The 23,852-nt window shown below is 35.4% G+C and overlaps 1 protein-coding gene across 2 annotated transcripts in view; it reads left to right on the top strand.

Moving 5' to 3' along the window:
- LOC131435433 (histone-lysine N-methyltransferase Suv4-20-like) overlaps positions 1-21,053 on the top strand; it is a 136,877-nt gene extending 115,824 nt beyond the window's left edge. For both annotated transcript variants that reach the window (XM_058603308.1, XM_058603309.1), the window contains exons 4-5: positions 19,883-20,095; positions 20,157-21,053. In XM_058603308.1, coding sequence (XP_058459291.1) covers positions 19,883-20,095; positions 20,157-20,468 — 525 coding nt within the window. In that variant the 3' untranslated portion in view covers positions 20,469-21,053. The remainder of the gene's footprint in view (positions 1-19,882; positions 20,096-20,156) is intronic.
- Positions 21,054-23,852: the final 2,799 nt, after the last annotated feature.

Raw genomic sequence — 23,852 nt, 5'->3', positions numbered from 1 at the left:
TAAAATCAAAGTGATAATAACAGTAATGATAATAATATAGAAACTACAAGGATCAGCCCCATGTGGTTGTTCGAGCTATTGATGTGGAGCAAGTTTGTTTTACGAGGATTTCCGAAGCTATACTGTTTTATATGCGGATTCCCGGAGTTACGCGGTTCGTATCTCCCGCGTAACAAGACCTGAGTGTTATAAGTGTTATAAGAACGAACATCGAACACACGAGCCCGGACTCTGTTTGCCTTGATTTGTGTTTGTCTTGTATCCGACTAAATCACCGATATTACATTAATAGCCCAAAAATATGCAATTATAACTACGTGCATACTAGCGTAACGGATTTCGATGTTTAATCTTTTTTTCGCCAAGCTTGTATTCAAGTTTTGCATGCATGCAGTTGTTTTTATAGCGTTCAGTTCTCTACTATTATCACCATTCTGCGATTTCGATAATAAATCGAGTTCATTTTATTTAAATTAGAAATTGATCTTAAGCACTCAAAATCTACCTTGAGATTCTTGCAAAGTGTCATAACGAAGAATTTTATCCAAACTCGCATGACACAAGATCAATGCAAACCAGTTAAAGCTTCAAATCTTTTTATGGCACTTTTTGTCTTGCTGTCTAGCAACAACCTACCTCTAGCGTGCTACGCGTAGGACTGAAGTTATAATTTCGCTTCTATTTATAGATTCGCGTGCTTCCAAAAGCTTCGCTTTTGCATCGATTGACCAATCAGAGCGATGCTTTCCCTTTGATATATCGCTTACTCCTTCAAAACCGTCGTCTATGGCAGGGAAATCCGGTATGCCGGAGATTTTTAGCAAAGTATGACACGGGTAGCAATTAATAAAATCTCAACCATACATAATTAAAAATACGAGTCTTGATACATTCAAATCGAAACTTAGAAATATTACCAATCAAATGGTGAAATAATATTAATAATCGATGCAAAATTGGCTGAACTTAAAACCTGACCACATTTCTACGTGTATTTATCCTTGAGTTTCTAATTTGCACCCCTATATAGAAAATAAAGATAAAAAAATACAATAATTTTGGTGGTCAAGTTCAAACAGTTTTAAACAGTTTCAATCGAACGAATTTCGAGACACTTAAGTGCGTCTTTGTTTATTTTTGTGACTAGTGGTTATTGATCGATTTCGGCCGTATCATGACGAACAGTTTCGGTCCCGGAAATGTAGTCGCGAAAGTGGTGTAACCGACAAAACGCACTTTTTTCTCTCCGTTCAATTTTCTCGGAGATGGCTGATTCGATTTCAACAATCTTAGACTTAGACTTAGATCAGTGTCGGCGGCAAAGTAGTAGACTTGTGATCAGTGTGTATGTGATCTGTTTATACTGTTGACGTTAGATACTGATCATATTTAATTTTGGACTAGTTTAGAAAATACTATAAAACGATTACGTTCATAAGAATCATGACAAACTTTTCCTGTTTCGGAAATAAAGAGTGTATTCGATAAAAATGGCACACACATGCTTACACTCCAAAAATAAACCGATTATCGAATTTTCCTGCATATTTCGGGACTGAAAAACTACTAACTATTTACGACTGAAAAACTATTATTATTTACGCAATTTGTTTTATTCACTTTAGTGTCCCATCCCGAATGCCTCCACTTTCAGTTTAACTCTATTCACCAAATGCTGTGCAACCGATTTTCCCACTGTAGTAGTTTCTACCCTGATTTTATCAATTCCACATCTGCTATAATAGTTTGAGGACATTCGTGAAGTTTGTTCTTTATAATTGTCCAGAATTTTTCAATTTGACACTCGTGATACCCGATGATTTTGGTGTAGTCATATCTTTCGGCATAAAATTGACTCCGTTGGCTCGGTACCACTCCAACGCGTTTCGAGAACATCTTCCGGAACATCGAGTCAATCTCGACAATTATTTAGAATTGAATAAAATTAGAGTAGAAACTAATACACTGGGAAAATCGGTTGCACAGCATTTAGTGAATAGAGTTAAAATCAAGGTAAAAGCATTCTGGATGTGAGACAACTTATTACTTATTGCAGATATTGTGTACGCACAGATAGGCTAATGATTTCTAAATCAAAACAACACCTGAAAATGCACAGATTTGCAGAATTTTACTCTAACACAAGAGATTGTCTTTGAGTTGACGTTATACCCGGTGTTCGTTTGCTAAAACAATTCTGAAGCTCATGAGCCTTCATGCGATGGCTGTATGGATTTTGCAAAGTTAATTAATTTGGTTGACGCAAAATGAAAACGATTAGCCGTCTTCCCAGATCTCCCTGTTGAGACGTGGGAAGATCAGCCCCGATAACTAACTGAAAGCCCAATTAATTTGGTACAGCTCATATTTTTTCTTCAACTTCTTAAGACTCCTAGACAGTGCTATTACGATCCACCGATTAACGTCTAAAGTAGAGCGTGGGATAATCTGTTTTGCCCTGTCTTATTATTGCTAACTAGGTTTGTTGTTTAAATTCTGTCTTGCTGATATGATTATATTTCTCAATAGTATTGTCTACTCTTCAAAACAAGAACTCCATATCTCGATTCTTGCAAAACTTTATCTCAACAGCCATTTCATAGCATCTACCAGTGGAAAAACAAGTGAATGAAATCGCACATCGATGACTGACCAAATAATATTGAATAATACCTTCTTCCTATTAGCCAATCAGACCATAAAGATGAGCTTTTCAGACCGCTTTACGGTTGTAAAACTGCAAGTTCGCTAGACAATCTCCCGCCGGCAACAAAGATAGGAGATTGAATCGATTCGCAATCTGAACGTGCTGTAGTTTTTTCCACCATCATGCAAGGATGATGGAATGGATGAAACACCTGATCTGGGTCAAACCCGATCAATGAAGCTGCTGTGCTGCTTGCTGCGGGCGTCGATTTCGTTTTAACCGTCGGAGTATTAACAATATAAGTTGTACACTTTCTTCCACATAGGAGGGTGTGAGCAGATTGATTGAGTTTTTTATGATGTCATGCTCCGCTGTCGTTCGGTGGGCCGCTATTTCAATGCGGTATACCTCACTGACTACTACTATTGCCCAAAATAGCTCGAAATATATAGTATTGCGCCGATGAAACTTTGCTGTCGGTTATCGGAAGCTTTCGACGTGCTACAGGTTTGGGAAATTCGACACTTAGTTATAATTATCCCTTTTGGCAATTTAGCCAGGTTATTGCACTCACTATTGGTATGAATGTGAAGTTTGCTTTCAAATGAAACATCATGAAGCAATAAATAACTAGGCTAGTAGAGTGATTATCTTTGATCACTGTGTGAATATTCTCTAGTAGTGAACTAAATTTTCGGAGGTAATTTATTCGTTTCACAAACCTATTCAGCTTACATTTCTTTTTTTTTTATATCATTCATTTTACCCCGGCTTTATCCATTTTGGTCGTTCCCCGGGGGGAATATATACATTTCTGAATTGCTAAAGAATGTCCCAGAAATAATGGACGCAATTTGATTTCGCTGTAAATAATTCACAAGTGTTAGATATTCAAATTTTATTCGATATACTGATAATAATAGACTACAACAACAGAATATTATTCTCAACATTTGCTACTTCGCCATTGTAGACTAGCATGCGCACCTTCTTGCGAACGTTCCTCATTAAATTCCGTACAGACTTCTTGGCGACAAGTTTTGACACTTTTTTCCAATCTTTTTCGAACTGTTGAATGGTTTCGGCTGCCGAGACATGTTTCCTTCGTTAATGCCCAAAATTCCTCAATTGGTCGAAGTTGTGGGCAATTTGGTGGATTCATGTCTTTTGGGACGAAAGTGACATTTATGGTAGTATACCGTTGATTTCGAGTAGTGGCAAGAAGCAAGATCTTGCCAGAAGACAACAGGATCTTTGTGGCTTCGAATCATGGGTAGAAGTCGTTCATTCCTTGATGTATATTTCGCTGTTCATTGAAGCAGTGGTGATGAAGGGTTTCGAAATCTTACCGCAGCTACAAATTGCTTGCCAGACCATAGCTTTCTTACCAAATTTTTCGACTTCAATCGATGTCTCTGACTGGTTTAACACTCGCCCTTCTCGCACTCCTTCTTTTGCTCGAACGCCTTCAGTATACTATCTTTGTTTTTGGTTGCGTCCATACTATCTGGGACAGTCTTTATACACACATACACAAACCAATTCGACCGTTTCAATGGATTGAATCTGGTTAAAGATATTCTTGGAAACCTGAATCGAAGATAATAAAGGTTACTACCGGCTCGGACCTCATCAGGTAGTGTTGGGCCTACATCCACTTGTATGTTTTGTCACTTGCAATAGGGATTGGTTGAGTATTTTAGTCATGTTGAGGTTGAATGTGGATTATATAATTTAAACTTTCCGTGTTAAAATCCCTAAGATATTTTAATCCACACAGTAGTGTAGTGGTGTAGCCTTTCTCATATCACTCATAGTACTCTTCAAAATACTTTTCTTTAAATCATGAAAGAAAATAAAAATGTTTGTTTGAACATCAACTAGTATAATCTACAAATTATAACAGTTATCCGATCGGTTAGGCCATCTCTGAGGAAAAGAAGTAGGTTCCACTATTTCAGATACTTCCGGGCCCGGGATCCGGGAACCGATATAATCGAAGTCGGTTCGTATAGCCATTAATTAACATGACATGATGATTGAATTGATATTCAGTCAAATTTAGAAGATTGATTTGACATGAATACGGCTTACTTTACTATGGGGCGTCTTTTCAAAATTCACTCTGTACAAGAATGGGCAGTTGTTTTTAACGCTGTAACATAATTGTTCTCCATACCATCGAAAATATTATCATCAATTTATAATATAATTTTCAGTACTATGAGATAACCACGAATAACTCTAAATTGAAGTTTTCTAAAATGTTTTTTACTATTTTGGAGGTACTATAGATCCTTTTTGTTCGCTTGACGAGTGAATATAAATAATTTTTAGTTTAAGAAATCCTAAAATTCAAGATGGCGTTCATCAGTTTGTGGATATTCTTTCAAACCGCTGTTTCGAGACGGATTTGACAAGTAAGTTTTTAACCAGAACCAGAATGAGATTTTTTATTGGAATTCAATACCTTTCATCTGATTATTGGCCATCAACTAACCAGACCTACGAATTGAAATTGTTTTCAGTACAGTTCTTTATACGTTCTTTGCATCATCACTTTGAATGTCAGTTAGAAATTTATAGCATTCATCACCTTATAATACCAAAACCAGAAGCTGGAGTCCACTAGAAGATTGATAGTACCTATTAGCTCTCTCCGGACAGTACCAGCCTAGATGCCGTGTGGAATCCGGCGAACAAAATGAGCCAAAAATAGATCCACTGGGTTCCTGCTTCCATGTCGTAAAAGGCGACAATTGCAGAAGTTTCGTTTTCCTTTCAGTTATCAGATATTTTCAATGTTTCACTTCTGATAACTCTATTTTACTAAATTATCTCCTCATTCAACCTATCAATTTCCGTTTAGCTTCGGAGAAAAGTTTTATTTGGAATGTTTTCTTCTTCCATGTTATTGATTGTCTTTCAGGATTATAAATTGAATGATAGAATCAACTATTGCACAAATCCGTTGATATTACAAAGCAAATAGCAGAGATAACATATATCGATATATTGAAAACATAGTAAAAAAAACACTTGATATTAATATTTCAAACAATAAATTGATATTTTTCTCGGTAGCCGGCTGCCCAGATCAATCAATATAACCAAATAATAATTTTAATAAATAATTAAAATAAAAAAGCGGAAATAATACAGAATCAAAACCCGCGTAAAATCTGTTGACCTTTGTTTAGTGATTTAAAAAGATTTGATAAAATCTTTTAGAATATGTTACTACAATGAATCAACTATCTTGTCTAAATCATATTCATGCTTTATTTTTTGTAGTAGGTAATTCCATTTAGAAAAAATAGGAAAGTTCCACAGCATTGTGAGATTTATTTATTTATTTATTATGTAGCTGTAAAACCTTCCCAAAGTAACAAAAAACGAAAACAAAAACGATGGGGTCTGGTATTTTACATGTAGAAAAAGTGTTCAAAATTTAAAAGGAATGATGAAGTATTTTTCAAATAGACGATAGACACTGACTTTGAAATCCTGCTTTCGGAAAAATGCAAAGGAAACAATTTCATATCATAGTTTTTCTTTTGTATTTAGTCATAATAAAACATTTCGAGAATGTTTTTGTCAAATTTACAAGTTAATTGAAGCAAAGCTCTTGGGCCTGTGCACCGAACTCTTGCTCTGCGCAGTATGAGATAAGTAAAAATAAAGGCCCATTACTTCCGGAGTTTTTTCGATAGGCTTGAAAATTTGACAAAATATTCTTAAAATGTTTTACTATAAGACAGTATAAATAAAAAATAAATGATTTATCAAAAGTGTTAGATAAATAACCAAAAAAAAGAGTTTTCATAATATGCGAAACACCGAGGCTAAACCAGTTAGATTTGCATTAGTTTTCATACCAAGTCGCACAGAAATGACCAACCCAAAACCGGACTCCTTATAAAGCGAAACCGGACTATAAAGTTCACACACAAAATAAGAATGAATACAAAGGGGTGTCAAATCTCGAAATATTTCAATGAGCGCGAAAAAAAATGAATCAATGTTCGAATGGATTCCCTGTTGGCTTCAACCCCAATCCGGAAAAAATATATGCTGAAAATTTATTTTTTACCCCAGTCTCCCCTATATTGTATTTTAGTTTTTTGCACATATCACCCTTTAATTCCGAAACCGGAAGTGATACGCAAATTAAATTCAGGTAATTTGCCTGGGGCCATAAGACCTTTGAGTTTGTGAAAATCGGTCCAGCCATCTTTGAAAATAGTAAGTGCACAAAAATTAAATACACACTCACACACCCAGACGTTTTGCGTTCTCGACGAACTGGTTCGAATGGCAAATGAAACTCGGCTCTCGGACCTCGGTTTTAACTAGGCAAATTATTGTTTCTTGTTAGATCAACATTTCCCGATTGTTCGAAATTTGTATCGAAGCGGTTAATAATTATAAAGTTTCATCACCAATAATGAGAGTGTTCGATCCTAGCGGTTTCTTATATTGTTTCAAATAATATCAAAGTAGGTTAGTCATAAATTATTCACAAGCCGGATCACAGTCCGTCACAGGATGATTTTACAACCACTACAAACAGCCCCAATAAATTTACGAGCTCATATAGGATAAATATTTTTATTTTTGATAATTCGCTTTCCAATGAGATGCGTGTGTGTCCGTGTGTTTGTTACGGAAGATTCCAAACCTAATTGCTTTACGGGGATTGTATGGTGCCATAAACTTGATATTCTATTGTACCTGTTTGGGTGTGGTTAGCTGCAACAGATCACAAAGTGGGTTGTTAAAACACACTCGGCACTAATCGACTTTGGCACGAACGCCTAACGGAAGAACTTTCAAACTGATGTCATCGCGGAAGCTCTTTTCTATTCGATTATTGAAGATTTAATTTCTGGCATGAAATTATGGTCTGGCTGGCATTCGTAACAGATGCAAATTTTTAACCAAATTACGCTAAGAATTTTGACCTGGCCCAACAGATGCATTAGATTTACTGAAATATTAGAAATAATAAACGCATGCCAGCTGGTCTCATTTCCCCACAAAATCTTGCCCAGTGCAGACTGAGGTCGAAGAAACATTGGAAAGCAAAACAAAACAATTCGCACTTTAGCTGTCTACTGGTTCTCAATCTCAAGAAACGTTGTACAAATAATGGCTTAAATTCCATCTCGTTCAATTGTGGGATATTCAAAGCGCTTCTTTTGTAGAATTTCGTAATTACATGAAATTCCGCAACTGTTTGGTGTTAGCAGCACTCAATACATCTTGAGTGAGAGTAATTATACGCTCATTCTGTGCATGCTGCATGAGGGTGAAAAATTCTTTTTCATACGAAAAGAGTCCCATGATAGGGAAGCTGAGGTTTCCATTTAAATGCTAATGGAATATTGACGGGCACTTCTTCTGTGTGCAGACCTCGAATAAGATCATTATTTTCCGCGGCAGAAAAATAATAAATCTTGTTACAATTCCATTAATTATAACTGCCAAGCACGTACCTAATTCCCATGTGTACATACCATAGTTCTCACATGTTCTCAATCTAGCTGGCAGTGTATAGTATGTAGTAAATTAATATAAGAAAGTGCATTCAACTTAGTTCTTTGTGTAACTATCAAGATAGAAATTATGTGCACTACCTTTTGTATATAGCACAACCAACGCTAATAGCACGGATCAGTCCTAGCGTTGAAACTTACTCAAATTACTAAATTTCTGTTTGAGCTGTTAGTAGAATATTCTCACTAACAGTACCGTTGAATTCCACTATGTTACGTCATTACACTTTCACAAAGTCACTATTTTTCCGAAAGTGTATCAAACGTTATAATACAGATACGTATTTCGGAATGTTATTTACATCCTTCTTCAGTGTATCGGTTTTATAAGTTTATTGAAAGAATGCTTTAGTGAAGTTCCTTTTATATAAACGTAAGTAGGTAAACCACAAAAGGAACAAAAAAATATTGAAAAGGAAAAAAACAGGTAACAGAAAACCTGGAAAAGTTAAGTCTTTTCCATGTTTGTTTTTATCTTGGATAGGGTAACAGAGGTATTTTGGCCCACTTTAGGATCGATTTTATTTTGGCCCACTTTGTAAAAATATTCAACAAATGTTGCAATATCTTTGAAAAATCCTTCCGCAATAGGTAATTTAATGTTATTAGCTTCAAACTGATGCAACATGGGTTACCTAAGATCGATTGAATCCATAAAGTTTGTTAGGCGGGCCAAAATATATGAACTGGCCAAAATACCTCTGTTACCCTATGGGTAGTAACTGGAAAAGCCAAGAAGATCTATTCCCTTGGTCTCGGTTTAATAAAGAGATGGAGTTATTTTTGAATATTTCTAAACTTTCTGCTGAATCTAATTTTTTGTCTTGACATTTTTATGTCATCAGTAGTGAGTTCATGATCTTCAAAAAAGGCATGTTCTGCTACTTCTGACTTGAAGTGATGTGGTAGTCCCTTTTCCAATTCTTCGGATGCTTTCGCTATTTCTGAGATATGTTCCTTGAAACGAATGTCTAGTGTTCTCTTTGTTTGTCCGATGTATATTTTATCGCAATGGGGACATGAGATTTTGTATACCCCAGACTTTTTCAAATTCGCTGTAGGATCTTTTGTAGAACCTAGTAAAGTTTTCAATTGGTAGTTTTTACTGCTGAACACTAAATCTAAACCAATTTTTTTTTAGTTTTGATTTTAATGGGTGTGAAATATTTCGATTGAAGTCCACCGATATTCTTTCAAAATTTTCAGGGTCAAAGTTGTAAGTGATTGTTTTTTCAACAGTCTTAATTTTTTATCGAAGATGGTTTGAATTGTATGCTCTGGATATCCATTGAACTTTCCAATTTCGAAAATAAAGTTTTTCTATTTTATCGCAGCATCTTTTCTAAGGGGCAAGGATAGCATTATGTGAATCATATGGTGGAATGCTGCCATTTTGTGTTGATGGGAATGATTAGAAGTATTTGGTATGGCACGGTTCGTATTGATAGGCTTTCTATATATTTCGAAAGTTAAGGATTTTGCCCCCGGATAATAAGAATATTCAAGAAAGGTAAACTGTCTTTCTCTTCCTCATAGGTGAATTTAATATTTTTATGTAAATTATAAATTATTTCTAAGAAGTTTGATGAATCGTTGCGTTTGATGATGCAAAATATATCATCTACGTATCTCCACCAGCGATTAGGTAATAATCTCTGCTTATTTAAAAGTTCTTCAAGGTTTGCCATAAATAATTCACATGAAAACGGGGAGAGTGGATTACCCATTGGTGCCCCTTGTAATTGTTTATAAAATTCCCCTCTAAATTTATAATAATTTACATCCATGCAAAGCCAGATTAGAGTAAGATAAGACCGTACTTTGCATTTCCATAAACTACTACTATTTTGTTGAAGTAACCAATCTTCCAACAGATTGATTGAGTCCTTCACTCAAATTGACTGTATGAAGGCTTGAAATAAAATAGAGTGACCGATAAACGATCATCACTGTTTACCCATATAACGGAAGCGTTCGAGAATGTCCTTCCAACAACAGGATCCGCACATGTCATTATGGTAAAAGTTAGTTCCAATAAGTGAGATGAAATGTACAATATTCACTAAATGTCAACAACAGGGAGTTAACATTTCCACTCCTTCTATCTAAATCGATTCGAGCAGACGCACTAATGGCAGAATGCTCAAAATTGTAAAAATATTATCATTAACTAGCTGAATTACCCGGCGTTGCTTGGAAATGTTTCGTGAAGGGAAGGCCGAAAAAAATTCTCGAAGTTGTCCTGCTGTGAAATATTCTGATTGTAGTGAAACATAACTTAGACGGAAACCCGATTGAACTATACTCCGTTCATGTTCAGATTTCGAATGATCAGTTCCCCATCTCAGACCTCACAATAATCATAATTTTCATGGTATTCTCAACAAATTGGGTTAGTTTTATATTTGAAACCTTTTGTTAGAAACATTCAAAACACCTTTCTGTCTATAAATACCTTCTTAGTAACCTCAGTGTTTCATATGTATATGTGCTTGTAACCTACTTGATTTATTACGTATATGTGCTTGTAACGTACTTCCGTACTTCCTCGTCACATTCGATCTACAATACCTTTGGCTTCCATGGCTATGAACAGTGAACTTCTTCATTTTTCAAAAGGCACGGATTGGATAGCCATCAATCTGTATAAATTAAGAACAGATTTAAATTAAAAATTATCTAAAAAATTAAAACCATGCTTTTTTTATTTAACTTTTTTGGATTATTTAGTAACTATTGAGAAAAAAAATCAAAAAAATTTTTCAGTGTATATTTTTTTAGAGTGTGCACTCGATTCCCTACAACTTCTTCCTGAACGCCATTTTTGTACAATTAACGATTTCCGAGTTACAACGATTTGAGAAAGGCAATTTTTGTGAAATGCAAAAATATATACGCCCTTTTAAAAATCAATCGTGAGCCGGATTGACCTCTCAATCGGTTCAAAACTTATGGTTTGCCATACTGAAGCCATGTGCAAAGTTTCATCCAAATCGGAGAAGGTCGATTCTGATTTTGTCACTTTTTCGTCTACTCATTCCTGGAATTGCTCTACTCTCTCCTCTTTATAAAAATATTTATGACATCATTAATTGCTCAACATTTCCATCAGATAATGTTTATTTTATAACGAAAGGCTGTTTAACATCATAACTACATTCGTACTATTTTTTTTCATAAATACGTTTATTTCTTAAGGCAGTTTACATAAGTTTTTCTTCGCCGTAGCATCACTTTTACATAATATTCTTATCCTAATTTAATCCTAACATAGTCACAACGTTTTGAATTTATGAAAACATACTCTCTTATTACTTAAATATCATCTTAGGTAACTCGTCATAAATATGAAATCTACTCGGAAATATTGTTTGAACCAAACGATTAACTTCTATAAATTATAAAATAAGCTGTTATTTTCAGACATTTTGTTGATAATTTCATAAACTGTTTCGAGTTTGTTTGTATCATTACATAATTTTTATTCTAATTTAGCTATTGGTTGAACTCATGGACGCAGCTGGGATCAGAACTAAGTCTTAAAAGGGGCCTTCATTAAATTGAAACTCCAATTTTCTTTATGAAATGATAAATAAGTTTCATGTATGAAAGGTCACGATAAGCAAGAATGTCTCGAACTGGGATATTGGATAGTCTACCTTGGGTACGCAAAGAATTTATTAGTTGAGATCTGACATCACGATACTCCACGCATGTCCAAACGACATGATCAATATCCCGATAACCTTCTCCGCAAGCACAATGATTAGTCTCGGAGAGCCCAATTCGAAGGAGATGTGCATCTAACGTGTAGTGATTGGACATGAGTCTGGACATCACACGAATGAAATCCCTACTCACATCCAGTCCCCTGAACCATGCCTTTGTCGATATTTTAGGAATAATTGAGTTCATCCACCGACCCAGATCATCTTTATCCCAAGAAGCTTGCCAGCTGGCAAGTGTTCTTTGGCGAGACGAGCTATAGAATTCGTTGAAAGCAATCAGTCTCTCATAAATTTCACCCTCAATAGCACGTTTGGCTAAAATATCGGCTCTTTCATTGCCAGGAATGGAGCAATGAGCCGGGACCCAGACTATAGTGATTAGATAATTATTGTTCAATATGTCGTTCAGGCACTGTTTTATTTTGCCCAGGAAAAACGGTTCAGTCTTGCCAGTCATGTTTGAGCGAATGGCTTCAATTGCACTCAGACTATCTGTGAAGAGAAAATAATGGTTTGGAGATAATGTGACGATTACACTCAAACTATAATGAACTGCTGCTAACTCTGTTATATAAACAGATGCAGGTTCTTGAAGCCTAAATGAGGCCGAAACATTATTGTTGAACATACCAAACCCTGTCGCTTCTTCAATTCGCGATCCGTCCGTGTAAAACATTTTCTCAGAGTCAATATGCCTGAACTTACTTGAAAATATTTTTGGGATTTCCGTCGAGCGTAGATGATCCGGGATTCCACGCACTTCGCGCTGCATGGATGTATCGAAAAATAAAGTTGAGTCAGGGGCACTTAGGATGCTGACACGGATAGGAATATATCTTGAAGGGTTGATTTCCTGTGACATATGGTTAAAATATACTGTCATGAATTTTGTTTGAGATCGAAGCTCGACTAGTCGTTCGAAATTATTAATTACCATGGGATTCAGCACCTCACATCTTATTAGCAGGCGTGATGAAAGCTCCCAAAATCGATATTTTAATGGAAAAACTCCCGCCAGAACTTCAAGACTCATTGTATGTGTCGAATGCATGCAGCCTAAGGCAATTCGCAAACAACGGTACTGAATTCGCTCAAGTTTGATAATATGAGAGTTTGCAGCGGAACGAAAACAAACGCATCCATATTCCATCACTGAAAGTATCGTTGTTTGATACAATCCTGTTATTGTTCGAAGAAAATTTACTCTTTGTTGGCATTTCGTTATCAGATACCTAATGTGTCCTCCCCACGTGCATTTGGAATCAAACCACACCCCGAGGTATTTAAAAGTTAAAACCTGTTGGAACATTCTTCCCATCATATGGAGCTGAAGCTGCGCGGGATCATGCTTTCTTGAAAAGACGACTAACTCTGTTTTCTCCGCAGAGAATTCGATACCAAGATGAACAGCCCAAACGGACAAGTTATCTAAGGTATCTTGCAATGGTTTATGCAGATCAATAGCTTTGGGTCCAGTCACTGAAACCACGCCATCATCTGCCAATTGTCTTATTGTACATGGGGTTACTAGACAGCTGTCAATGTCATTCACGTAAAAATTATAAAGGAGCGGACTGAGGCATGTGCCTTGCGGGAGACCCATGTAACTAATTCTGAGTGTTGCCAAATCGCTACATTCGTACTATAGAATAACGTTTTTATATAATTTATTTTATTTATAATTTATTTTTCTATCACCTTGAGTCGACAGTTTTCTCAAATTACATAAAAAATGCAGATTGATTGTATGATTTCGTCAATTCTGATTAACTTATTCCCCCTCTCTCTGGTGAATATTTTTGTGAACCTCACTTAGTTGCTAGAAATATACTGTACCAATTTTTCGTAAAACCCGACCTGATCAATTTTCCCTTACACTTTCCATGTTCGGGGCACTTACTCCACTCTCTCACCCGCAAAATAACCTTATAATCTATTTTGATTTAACTTCCTTTTTGTCAGTGAACTTACTACAGATCTCATTCATGATTACCCTGAGTAGTGTAGAAAGTATCTGAGCTTTTAAAAAATATCGATTCCCACCTTTGGTACATGTGCCAAACTTGGTGGCGATTCGTTAAGTTGTTTCGTAGTTATGCTGAGACTTAAATACACTCGCGGTCATAGACAGATAAAGATTATTTTTCCTTGATTCTTTGAATTTCCCGGAAAAATGGAACCAGATCCTTTGAAATTATTTAACTAAAATTGTGTTGCACTTGAATTAACAACAGCAATACTATCTACTACGCCCTTGAAATTCTTGCCACTCTCTTGTTTTACAAAAATTGGAAGATGAAAATGTATTTTCAAAAACCTTTCCCTCTAGTCTAAAAGTCGATTCTCTTCAAATTACATCCCCCCATGTTACAGACATTTGCTACACACTATCCCCCCTGAAAATGTCCTAATGATCATCTCTGAAGAGTAAGAAGTATCCGGCCAAATTTGATAGCAATCCGTTCAGTAGTTCCAGAGTTATGCCGTTACAAACATTTAATCCCCTTTTCAGAGGGACGTACTACATCCACTCCATACGAATACCCTTATTATCATATATAAGTTGCGCAAAAAGTATCTATGATCTTCAAAAAGTATCGTTTCTCGTCAAATTAAATAAATTTTTTCATGACCACTGTTAAGGATACTTGCTATGCTCCATCCCCATAAAAATACCCTTACAACTATCTTTGAACAGCAAAAATCTTCTATGCCAAGTGTGATAGCAACCCGTTCAGTAGTTTCGGAGTTATGCCGTTACTTCCCCCTTTTTAGAGGCACTTGCTACAACCACTCCCATATATATCATTTCTAAGGTATACTTGCTACGCTTCCTCCCCTATAAAAATGCCTTTACGACTATTTCTGAAGATAAATAGCTGTGCCAAATTTTATAGCAATTCGTGCAATAGTTCTGGAATTCTGCCGTTACAAACATTACACTCCTTTTTTAGAGGCACTTACTACACTCTGTCCCCACAGAATATCCTTATAATCATATCTAAGTTGTGCAAAAAGTGTCTACGGTCTTCAAAAAGTACCAATTCTCGTTAAATTAGATAATTTTTTACTACCTTTGTTAAGGACACTTGCTACGCTCCCTCCTCCATGGAAATATTCTTATAACCATCTCTGAAGAGCAAGAAGCACATGTGCCAGGTTTGATAGGAATCCGTTAAGTAGTTTCGTTATGCCATTACAAACATTATACACCCTTTTTTAAAGCCACTTGCTACCCATCCCCTATTAAATCATATCTTCGATATGCAAAATGTTTCTAAGATCTTCAAAATATATCGATTTTCGTCAAGTTATATGTATTTTTTCATGGCCCCCCTTTGTTTATGACACTTGCTACGCTCCCTCCCCTATAATAATACTCCTTAAACCATCTCTGAAGTTTGGTATTGCAATAATATTTCTCAATTAAGTTTTTTGAAGTGTCATTCATCAGTTCAGCGGTATGAGATGGCGCGTTATCATTTTGCAAGATTTCTTTGCCATATCTTTAAGCCCTTTCCAACCGTTTTTATCGCCGTATATTTTAAACTTGATAATCGGTAGCGATCCTTGTTAATCTTCTCACCAGATTTCTATTGTTTGTGGAGCACCACATCAGGTCAAACACAGAGTATGGTCTCATGGCCAAAGCAATTTTGTCTTGCAATCAATGGACCGACATCTCCTGGTAGTGGCGTACCTAGGAGAATTTGAGCCCGGGGCGAAATTTGATTTGCCGTCCCATCGTTTAGTGAGCATAAAAAAATAAAAGAAATCCATTTTTTCTTCATTTCTTCCTCCGACTACTTCTTTAAGAGGTTTCCGAAGCGCCTGAGTGATGATGACCCAGTACTTTTCAATTGTTCGTAGTTCCAAGAAGTTGACCTCATTAGTGATGTACCACATATTTAGAGTAATAGCATGATGCTAAATCCGAAAAGCGTAGAACCATTGTATGACATTATAAGTGGAAGTAGACGTTTCCTGTCAGTCGATCGTCTGGGTTCTCACCAACGGATGCTCTGATGCAGCAAACTTATGATGAGTAGTAATAAACAGAAGATTCAGAAGCTGTCAGAAGTCTGCTTTCACGTACGTCTCGTCATCCATAATGAGACAATGCAGTTTTGTCAACATCGGTGTGTATAGCATCCATGCACGTAATTTTCCCACCGTATTCTACCATTCATTGTGATTCAGTGATTTTTGAATCTTACACAAAAGTTTTTCACGAAAGCAGTTTGTTCGTCTCATCGCTTACAGAACTGTTTGGGTGCCCCATGAAAGCTTTCGATCAACAGTTAAACGTTTTTTGTGTCGATTTGAAACACATGATAAGGTTTGTTCGCGACAGAATCTGGACAAACCTACGAAAAACGATTGTGTGTGCTCTCAATGAAAATCAGGATCCAGCAGTAAAAAATTCTGCAAAAATCCTTATTTCATGCAGCACTGTTCATAACGTTATTAAATATTTTGATACATAATGTGATAGCTAAAACCCTTTTTTCTGCGTTATAATGGACGATGAAACCTATGCATTTCAGGACGAAGAAACACACCAAGTATCCCAAAAAAAAATTTAGTTTGGCAGGCATTATGCTGCTATGGTCAAACAACTCAAAGCTTCATCACTACCGACAGTAAACAAGGCAATATACCGTGAAGAATGCCCAATGAAACTATTGTTACCATTCCTGAACAGCCATCACTTTCCTTCGCTTTTCTGGTCTGATTTGGAATCTTGTCACTACGTCAATGATATTTTGGAATGGTATAAAGCGAATGGCGTCCATATTGTACCGAAAGTAGCGAATCCACCTAGCTGCCCGGAGTTTCGACCTATCGAGCGGCGTTGGGCTCTTGTGAAGAGAGTTATAACCAATATAAACAAATGGCTATAACTATTAAACATTTTCGAAAATTTCGGACAAAAGCATCTAAATCGGTTACAAGGAAGTCTTCACATATCCTAATGGCTAGAGCGAACTCAAAATTTCATAGTTTCTTCATGCAGCCTAATTAAGTAACTGTATTTAGATTCAAGATTATTAATAATGCATATTAAAAATGCATCTTGAATTGAACTAACAGTAATTTTTTTTTATTTTAAATTTCATCTATTCCCAAGGAGCAAATCACTCTAAACTCTAGACAATCTCATACAAATAAACTCATGTCATTCCAAAATAATTTTCTCTAATCTCATTTAATCCCAACTAGTCTAGATAAGTTTGGGTAATTTAAAACTAATCCAACCTAGTTTTGCCTAATCTTGTTTGAAGTGTATCTGTCATTCGAGCTCCCACGCAGAGATGCCATTTATACAGATTTATCTGTATTATACAGATTTTTACATGCGCATACAGATTTAATACAGAGTACAGATTTTATACAGATTTCTCAAATTAAACACAGATTTATACAGATACCACAAAAAGTAAGAAAGAAATAATGAAACTTTTCCGTCTGAGCGTGTTTGATTGCCCATATTAAAATAAAAAATTTTTCGTGCAGCCTCATGAAACTTTATTGTCAGACTGAAAAATTGTATGATCTGACTTGACGTTGCGTATTGGGCGTTTGAATTCCATGTTTGAATTCCAAGTCATCATTTTCAAACGAAAAAAGTATATGGATTTACAATTCAATTGTGGTTGATAACAAAAACAATTAAATTTCGTCGTTGAATGTTATTGTCAGTGCGGCAAGGATAATAAGGATAACGATATAAAGGAATGCTCCTTGCATCTGCCATTCTATAACAATAATCTAATGGAATCTTTAAACATCTTTAAACATCATTTTATTTCCGAAATTTCCTTTCATTAGTGAATACAGATAAATACAGATTTTTTATACAAAGCAATACAGGTTTTTTATGAAAATATCTGGCATCTCGGCTCCCACGTTTATAGCTTCTTATGTCAAAATAATGCTTTTCCAAATCTCGGCTAACTTCTCTAATCCCATTCTAATCCAGCGAGATCCCTGCTCAACTTTTTTACTCCCGGTAAAACTTGTTTGAGTTCAGACAAAATTTAGAGTGATTTGCCCCTTGTCTATTCCGATTTTGTCGCGAGCAAGTCATACCTTACATTAAATACCCAGCTTCCTGCAGATGACACGATGAGAGAGATCCGGATTTTCATGGTCAGTGATTTGAACTCCATCTTCGCCACGATTGCAAAACTACTAATGTCAATGTTAACATATTCAACTAGTTTCACCGAAAATTCGTGAAAATACCCAGTGGGTAAAAAGCTACAACCAATTGAAAGTGATGCAGTTTGAGTTCGTACACCATTCAAAAATTGGTGAAAACAGTTTAGTTTTCGAACCATTTTTTTCTGCGGTATTCCTTCTCAGAACTGAAACAAAGATATTCAGTCCGATTTTACCAGATCGTAGATTGCAAATCGAATAGAGAATCGATAAAATAACATGGGGTCTCTACTAATGAGATGACTATTGGTACAATAGCCCTATAAATACTTCCGTAAAATATGATCTATTCGACTCGCTCGAAAACTTCATGATGCCTCGTCATGGGTCCGCGGAGCACACATTTAGAATAGTTGGATTATTTTGTCAGGGCATGTCCAGGAGTTCTAATTTATGTCACTTTTTAAATTTAGATCTGGAAATCATAACAAGAAAAACTGACAGCGTTTCACTTGTGTTTCAAAAAACAAAAGATAGAACGGAAGCGTATGCCACTTTTAAATTCGACAGTAGAACTTTGATTAAATAAAACTTAAACGGCTTGCTGGGGATACGTGTGTTCCTGTTTCACTTCTTTTGTAGTTTTTCAATATAAAACTTCCAGCTGTTATATTAGCTCTAAGCTCAATTCGTGTTTTCTGATATATTTCGTTATTTTTAGAAATTCCTCATCTGTAAAATGACATTAGAAATTTTATTCGAAAAATTTATAATTATTTCATATACTAGAACCTCAAAATGTTTTCCAGAAAAAGCAAAAAAATTAAGTCTTCTCAGTCTATCGACTATTACAATCTAACAAAAGTGATATAAAGCGGATGGTAATCCTCCGACGATCGGAATTGTTTAGCAGACTTTACCAAATGCAGTCGATTTGTTCATTCTAATTTTCATTTCAACTTTCATATCCGAAAGTGGATTCGCAATCCCATGAAGTATATACGGTAACCGAATTGTATAACTGTTAAAATGGATGCTCGATCTCAGTAGTAAAATTTTCCAGTTTGGTCACGATCGGAGGCGAATAGGGGAATGTGGCATCGAAAACGTTAAACTATATAATTATATTCTAATTAGGTTTTACTCGCTATTGGCACAGTGACTGAGTGAATGAATGATTGCCTTTAGTCATTGGTACAGAAAAGGCGTGTCAATTAACGTAATCATGTAAACATGGGCAGAAATTCCGATCCATCTAAGCACAGTTCGTGGAAAGCATAAGCAACGATTCCGCGATCAATTCATTGAGACAGAACAACTAGAAGACTCAGAATGGAAACGCTTAGGTATGCAAATATGGTTAGTCTCGTGCCATTGATTCAGTGGTGGTGCATTTCAGTAATAATAAATTAGCGTAACGGAATGTGTGAATTGGAAATTGCAAACGAATTATGGCCTAGTAGTGCCTAACCGTTTCTATTTCGCGGATCATCCATACCGTTTTCCTAGGAAATAACTCTATTACAACCATAAGTTTTTTAAATCGTTACCATAACAAACTATGGTTATTGGGAAAAGTATGGTTACTAGATCAACTCTTTTGTAAGCCATGAAACAAATCTTTTAAAGTCCTTTATCGACATAATCTTAATGCACATTATTTCAAACGTTCTTGGATATTCGTTTTTGTTTTTGTTTTGCCTCAACATATTTCATCAGTAGATATAACGTTCCCGCTCATTGTAGTATGAATTAAAGAAGATCATACTGTTTGTGTTTTGCAGATTCCCGACAACATATCCAAGACTTCAACATCAACGGGAGGGATTACGAAACTTTCCGCAGTGTCCTTCATCAAAACGCATGATCATCACCAACAAGAAAATTTCGGAAAATCAGCTCCATCGGAGGTGGACGACGATCTTGATGAAGAAATTGAAGAAAGTAAATTTTGCACACTGCCACGAAGCGGTCCCAATGCTTTCACCATACGTCAAGTGAGTAGAATAGATCCAAGCTTATGGCACTACAATCACCGATCATTTTTTTCTATTCAAGGCCCGTTTTGTCAAAGGAAACGGTGCTAAGGTTCTAGGATTTTCAATTGTTGGCGGAAAGGACTCCCCGAAGGGTTCGATGGGTATCTATGTCAAAACGATTTATCCGAACGGACAGGCGGCCGACAAAGGAACGTTGCATGAAGGAGATGAAATTCTTTCAGTGAATGGAAACGCATTCCAAGGTTTATCGCATCAGGAAGCGATCAACGTGTTTAAATCGATAAAAACTGGCGATGTGGTGATACTGATAGGACGACGTAACAATCGAAGAAAGTTGGATACACCATCTCCGGGGATAACTCAAGCTTGATTACCAATCACAAGAGAGTAACAACATGAGTGACGACTGCAACTAACTGTTTAAAAACGTACTATCGGTTTGAGTGTAACAAAAATAGATCTACCGTTTTTTTCCAAATATTTGATTTCCAAATACTGCAATTATTAGTCATAGATTACATTCAAATCGGTTATACCTACTTTACACTGTAACTGCAATAACGTAATCGTATCAAGAGTGTATAAATCACTAAAATTTAAATTGGTGCATAATAGAAATGAATTTTGGCAGCTTTTACAGCTTTTCATACATTGTCTACTGTCACATAATAAGGTATTATTTACCTTGTTAAACACAACTGTTTCGTATGATTCAATTACTTAGTATATGCACATCTAGTCTCTCCATCGTAAAATAAATGCTTGTATTGTACATAATTTCTTGAAATCGTTTTTTTATAACAATGCCAAAGGATTGTCATCATATGTTTGAGATCAAATATTTTTTTTGGGCACACATTTGTTAAATGTATTGTATATTTTATTCTCATCGAAAGATTACGGAAGGCGTCGTAATTTTTTGTCCTCATATTTACAACCCATAATATGAAGTATATAAAATAAACCAATTTACGTAAAAATCAAACAAAAATTGCTTTCCTCTACTTCTTTGACATTCCGTTTTCATGGTACTTATTTATTTTAAGATATGTTTTAATATTAGTTCATCTTAATCTTTTGTACAATGATTTTAATTTTGTGCCCCTAGGGTCTGATAAATTTTGGAAATTACTTGGAGATGGAGTTTAACATGTTTTACTGTCAACAGATGGCGCATAAAATCTATTTAAGTACAATCCGAACCTAAGGAGCTGTTTTCCTAGTTGGACTCTCTCCTTCAAAACGTTGTATTTGTTAACTCGAAGACAATTGCGGCTTGAGACGATTTCCTTTTTTTTATTTAATAATATAATATAATTTTTCAGGCACACTGCTTAAGCTCTAAGATGCCGGCTTTTTCTAATTTTAGTTAACGACTAACATAAAACTGTAATATTGGTGTTAAAATTGTCGATTTTCGAGAATCCAGCATACAGCTGGCAATCCGCAGTGGTCGATGAACTGAATATAGCGTGAGTCTTCCAGATGACGTTGGTAAATATTTATGCTGGGCGCATCCTTTGGTCCGTATGGGTCCGCGGAAAACACCCCCAGGCTACGAAGACCCGGCGGGTGGCCCGCATGCTGGTCATCGATTAGAGCGGTCTTCCATTGGGGTTGATGGTTATGTTACGAAAGAGAATGAAAGAGACATAGACTAGTAAATATTGTAGAAAAACGGGGTAAAAAGGGGATATGGGAACGAAATGCCTAGAAAACGACAGAGATCTAATTAGTTGACAACGAGATGGTGAAGAGACGGGGAAAGGGAGAACAGAAAAGTTAGTGACAACAAAAGATCTAGTTAGTTCCAATGAAGATGGTGGACAGAGATGGTGGAGATTATTCTTAGCCATAGTTAAAATATCGTCGAGGAATGGGAGGAACTTTCTCTGCAAAATATAATAGATTACAATATTACAATCATATAGAATGTGTTTAAGGAATTGGTATATGAGAAGCATGTATGAACTATCCCGACTCGCCAACACATCCCGAACCGGAACCTCAGGCGGTTTACCTCGGGCCCTAAGGGATTCCAGTAGCTTCGACCTGGCGTCACGATACTCTTACATTTACTGAGACGATTTTCTTGTTTAATCTTGTAGAGAATTATTGTGATCTTACTCCAATTACTGCTCTTATTAAATTTTTTAGTATTATTTATTTATTTATTTATTTATTTTGCTAGCATTCTGTCATCGTTTCCGGTAGAGAATTTCACCTAGGGCTCATTGCCGATTCTGTTTCTGTCGAACTTTGGGCATACAAGACTGGCAGAACCATTTTGAATCGGTTAACACTCCAAATACCAAGCCTAAAAAAAGTTGGAACGGTAACTTCGAACTGTCATAGCTCAGCTGTTTTTGAACGAATCTCAATAAATTTTACACCCTCGCATTTTGTGAAGTTCGTAGATTGATTGGTTAATTTCGGGAGATTTTTTGTGCTAAGTTCGGAACTCTACTTTTTCTGAATTAGTAAACAAGTATATGATAGATTTTCGAGTGGAATTTACAAATAGAAAATTCAAATAATTTTCGCATTCTGTGCATTCCGAAATAATTCTAAGTTTGTGAAATATAAATTTTAATATTCTGTCGATTATAATTGATGTCGTTTAGGATAGCCGAAAATTTAAGATATATGATATTGTTCTTTATTGCTTGTAAAACAATAATCAACCATTGTATTATTTTTAAATTCTATTCCTTATTGTATACAACCATTGAAATTGTTTAACATTTTTGTATTATAACAAAACTTTTTTTATTACATCTCTATGAAATAGATGAAATCAACACGGATGGCAATTTTAAAATTTTGAAATTTTCGATCTTCTACCGAGTTTTTTTGAGATTCTATGGAAAACCTGAAACAAAATCAGAATTTCAGACGTTATCAACTGCGTTTGGGTTGTGTATAAAAATTGTTTATATCTTTTGTGCAATACAAAAATATAATTGTTTTTAGAGTTTAGGTATATTTACCAAAATTTTTAAGATTCTCAGTGAAATCCAAGTTTCAGTTTTTTTTTTGTAGATTTTGTTCATAATAAATTTCTAACTAAAATAATAAAAAAATATATGTTATATAATTTAAAAGTATTGTTTTGATTTTGTTTGGTAAAATTTTTCCAATAATAAAAATTCTCTGTATTTGTACCAAGTTTCTTGAGATTCTTTGAACGGATATATAATTTTGTTCATCAATGCATTGTTTCTGGTAATGATTCCAATGTTTTGGAGTAGAAAAATGTTTAATTTTTGAGTTATATACAAACGAAAAAAAATGAAAAATTCATATATATATATATATATATATATATATATATATATATATATATATATATATATATATATATATATATATATCGATTTTTTAAGGTTTTCTTTTAATAGTGCAAGAATGGAAGTTGGGCGAAAGTTGTAGCTGGTATCACTAGCAATCGAATGATGTGTAAAAATATATAGGTCATCGCTTTGAATTTCGAAACATTTACGATCATTGTGAAAAGTCTCACCTTTTCTGAGGTCATATGTCTACAGTTTTCATTATAACTTTGAGTAGACAAATCTATTTTTCTTTTTTTTTCAGTGCATTTTATTTCTGGAAGTATTACCTTTCCAATGGTGAACAATTTTTGAAGATCGGTTGACTAACAACAAAGTTATGACTCGGTAAAGTTGAAGTTCTCAATATCCGATTCGCGATGCAGGTGCCGCATGAATGCAGATAGGGCATATTTCAAGCT

The sequence above is a fragment of the Malaya genurostris genome, chromosome 3 (genome assembly GCF_030247185.1).
Source record: "Malaya genurostris strain Urasoe2022 chromosome 3, Malgen_1.1, whole genome shotgun sequence".
In the NCBI taxonomy this organism is placed as follows: domain Eukaryota; kingdom Metazoa; phylum Arthropoda; class Insecta; order Diptera; family Culicidae; genus Malaya; species Malaya genurostris.
The sequence above is the reverse complement of the archived record's forward strand: the minus strand, read 5'-3'. Positions and strand labels throughout refer to the sequence as shown.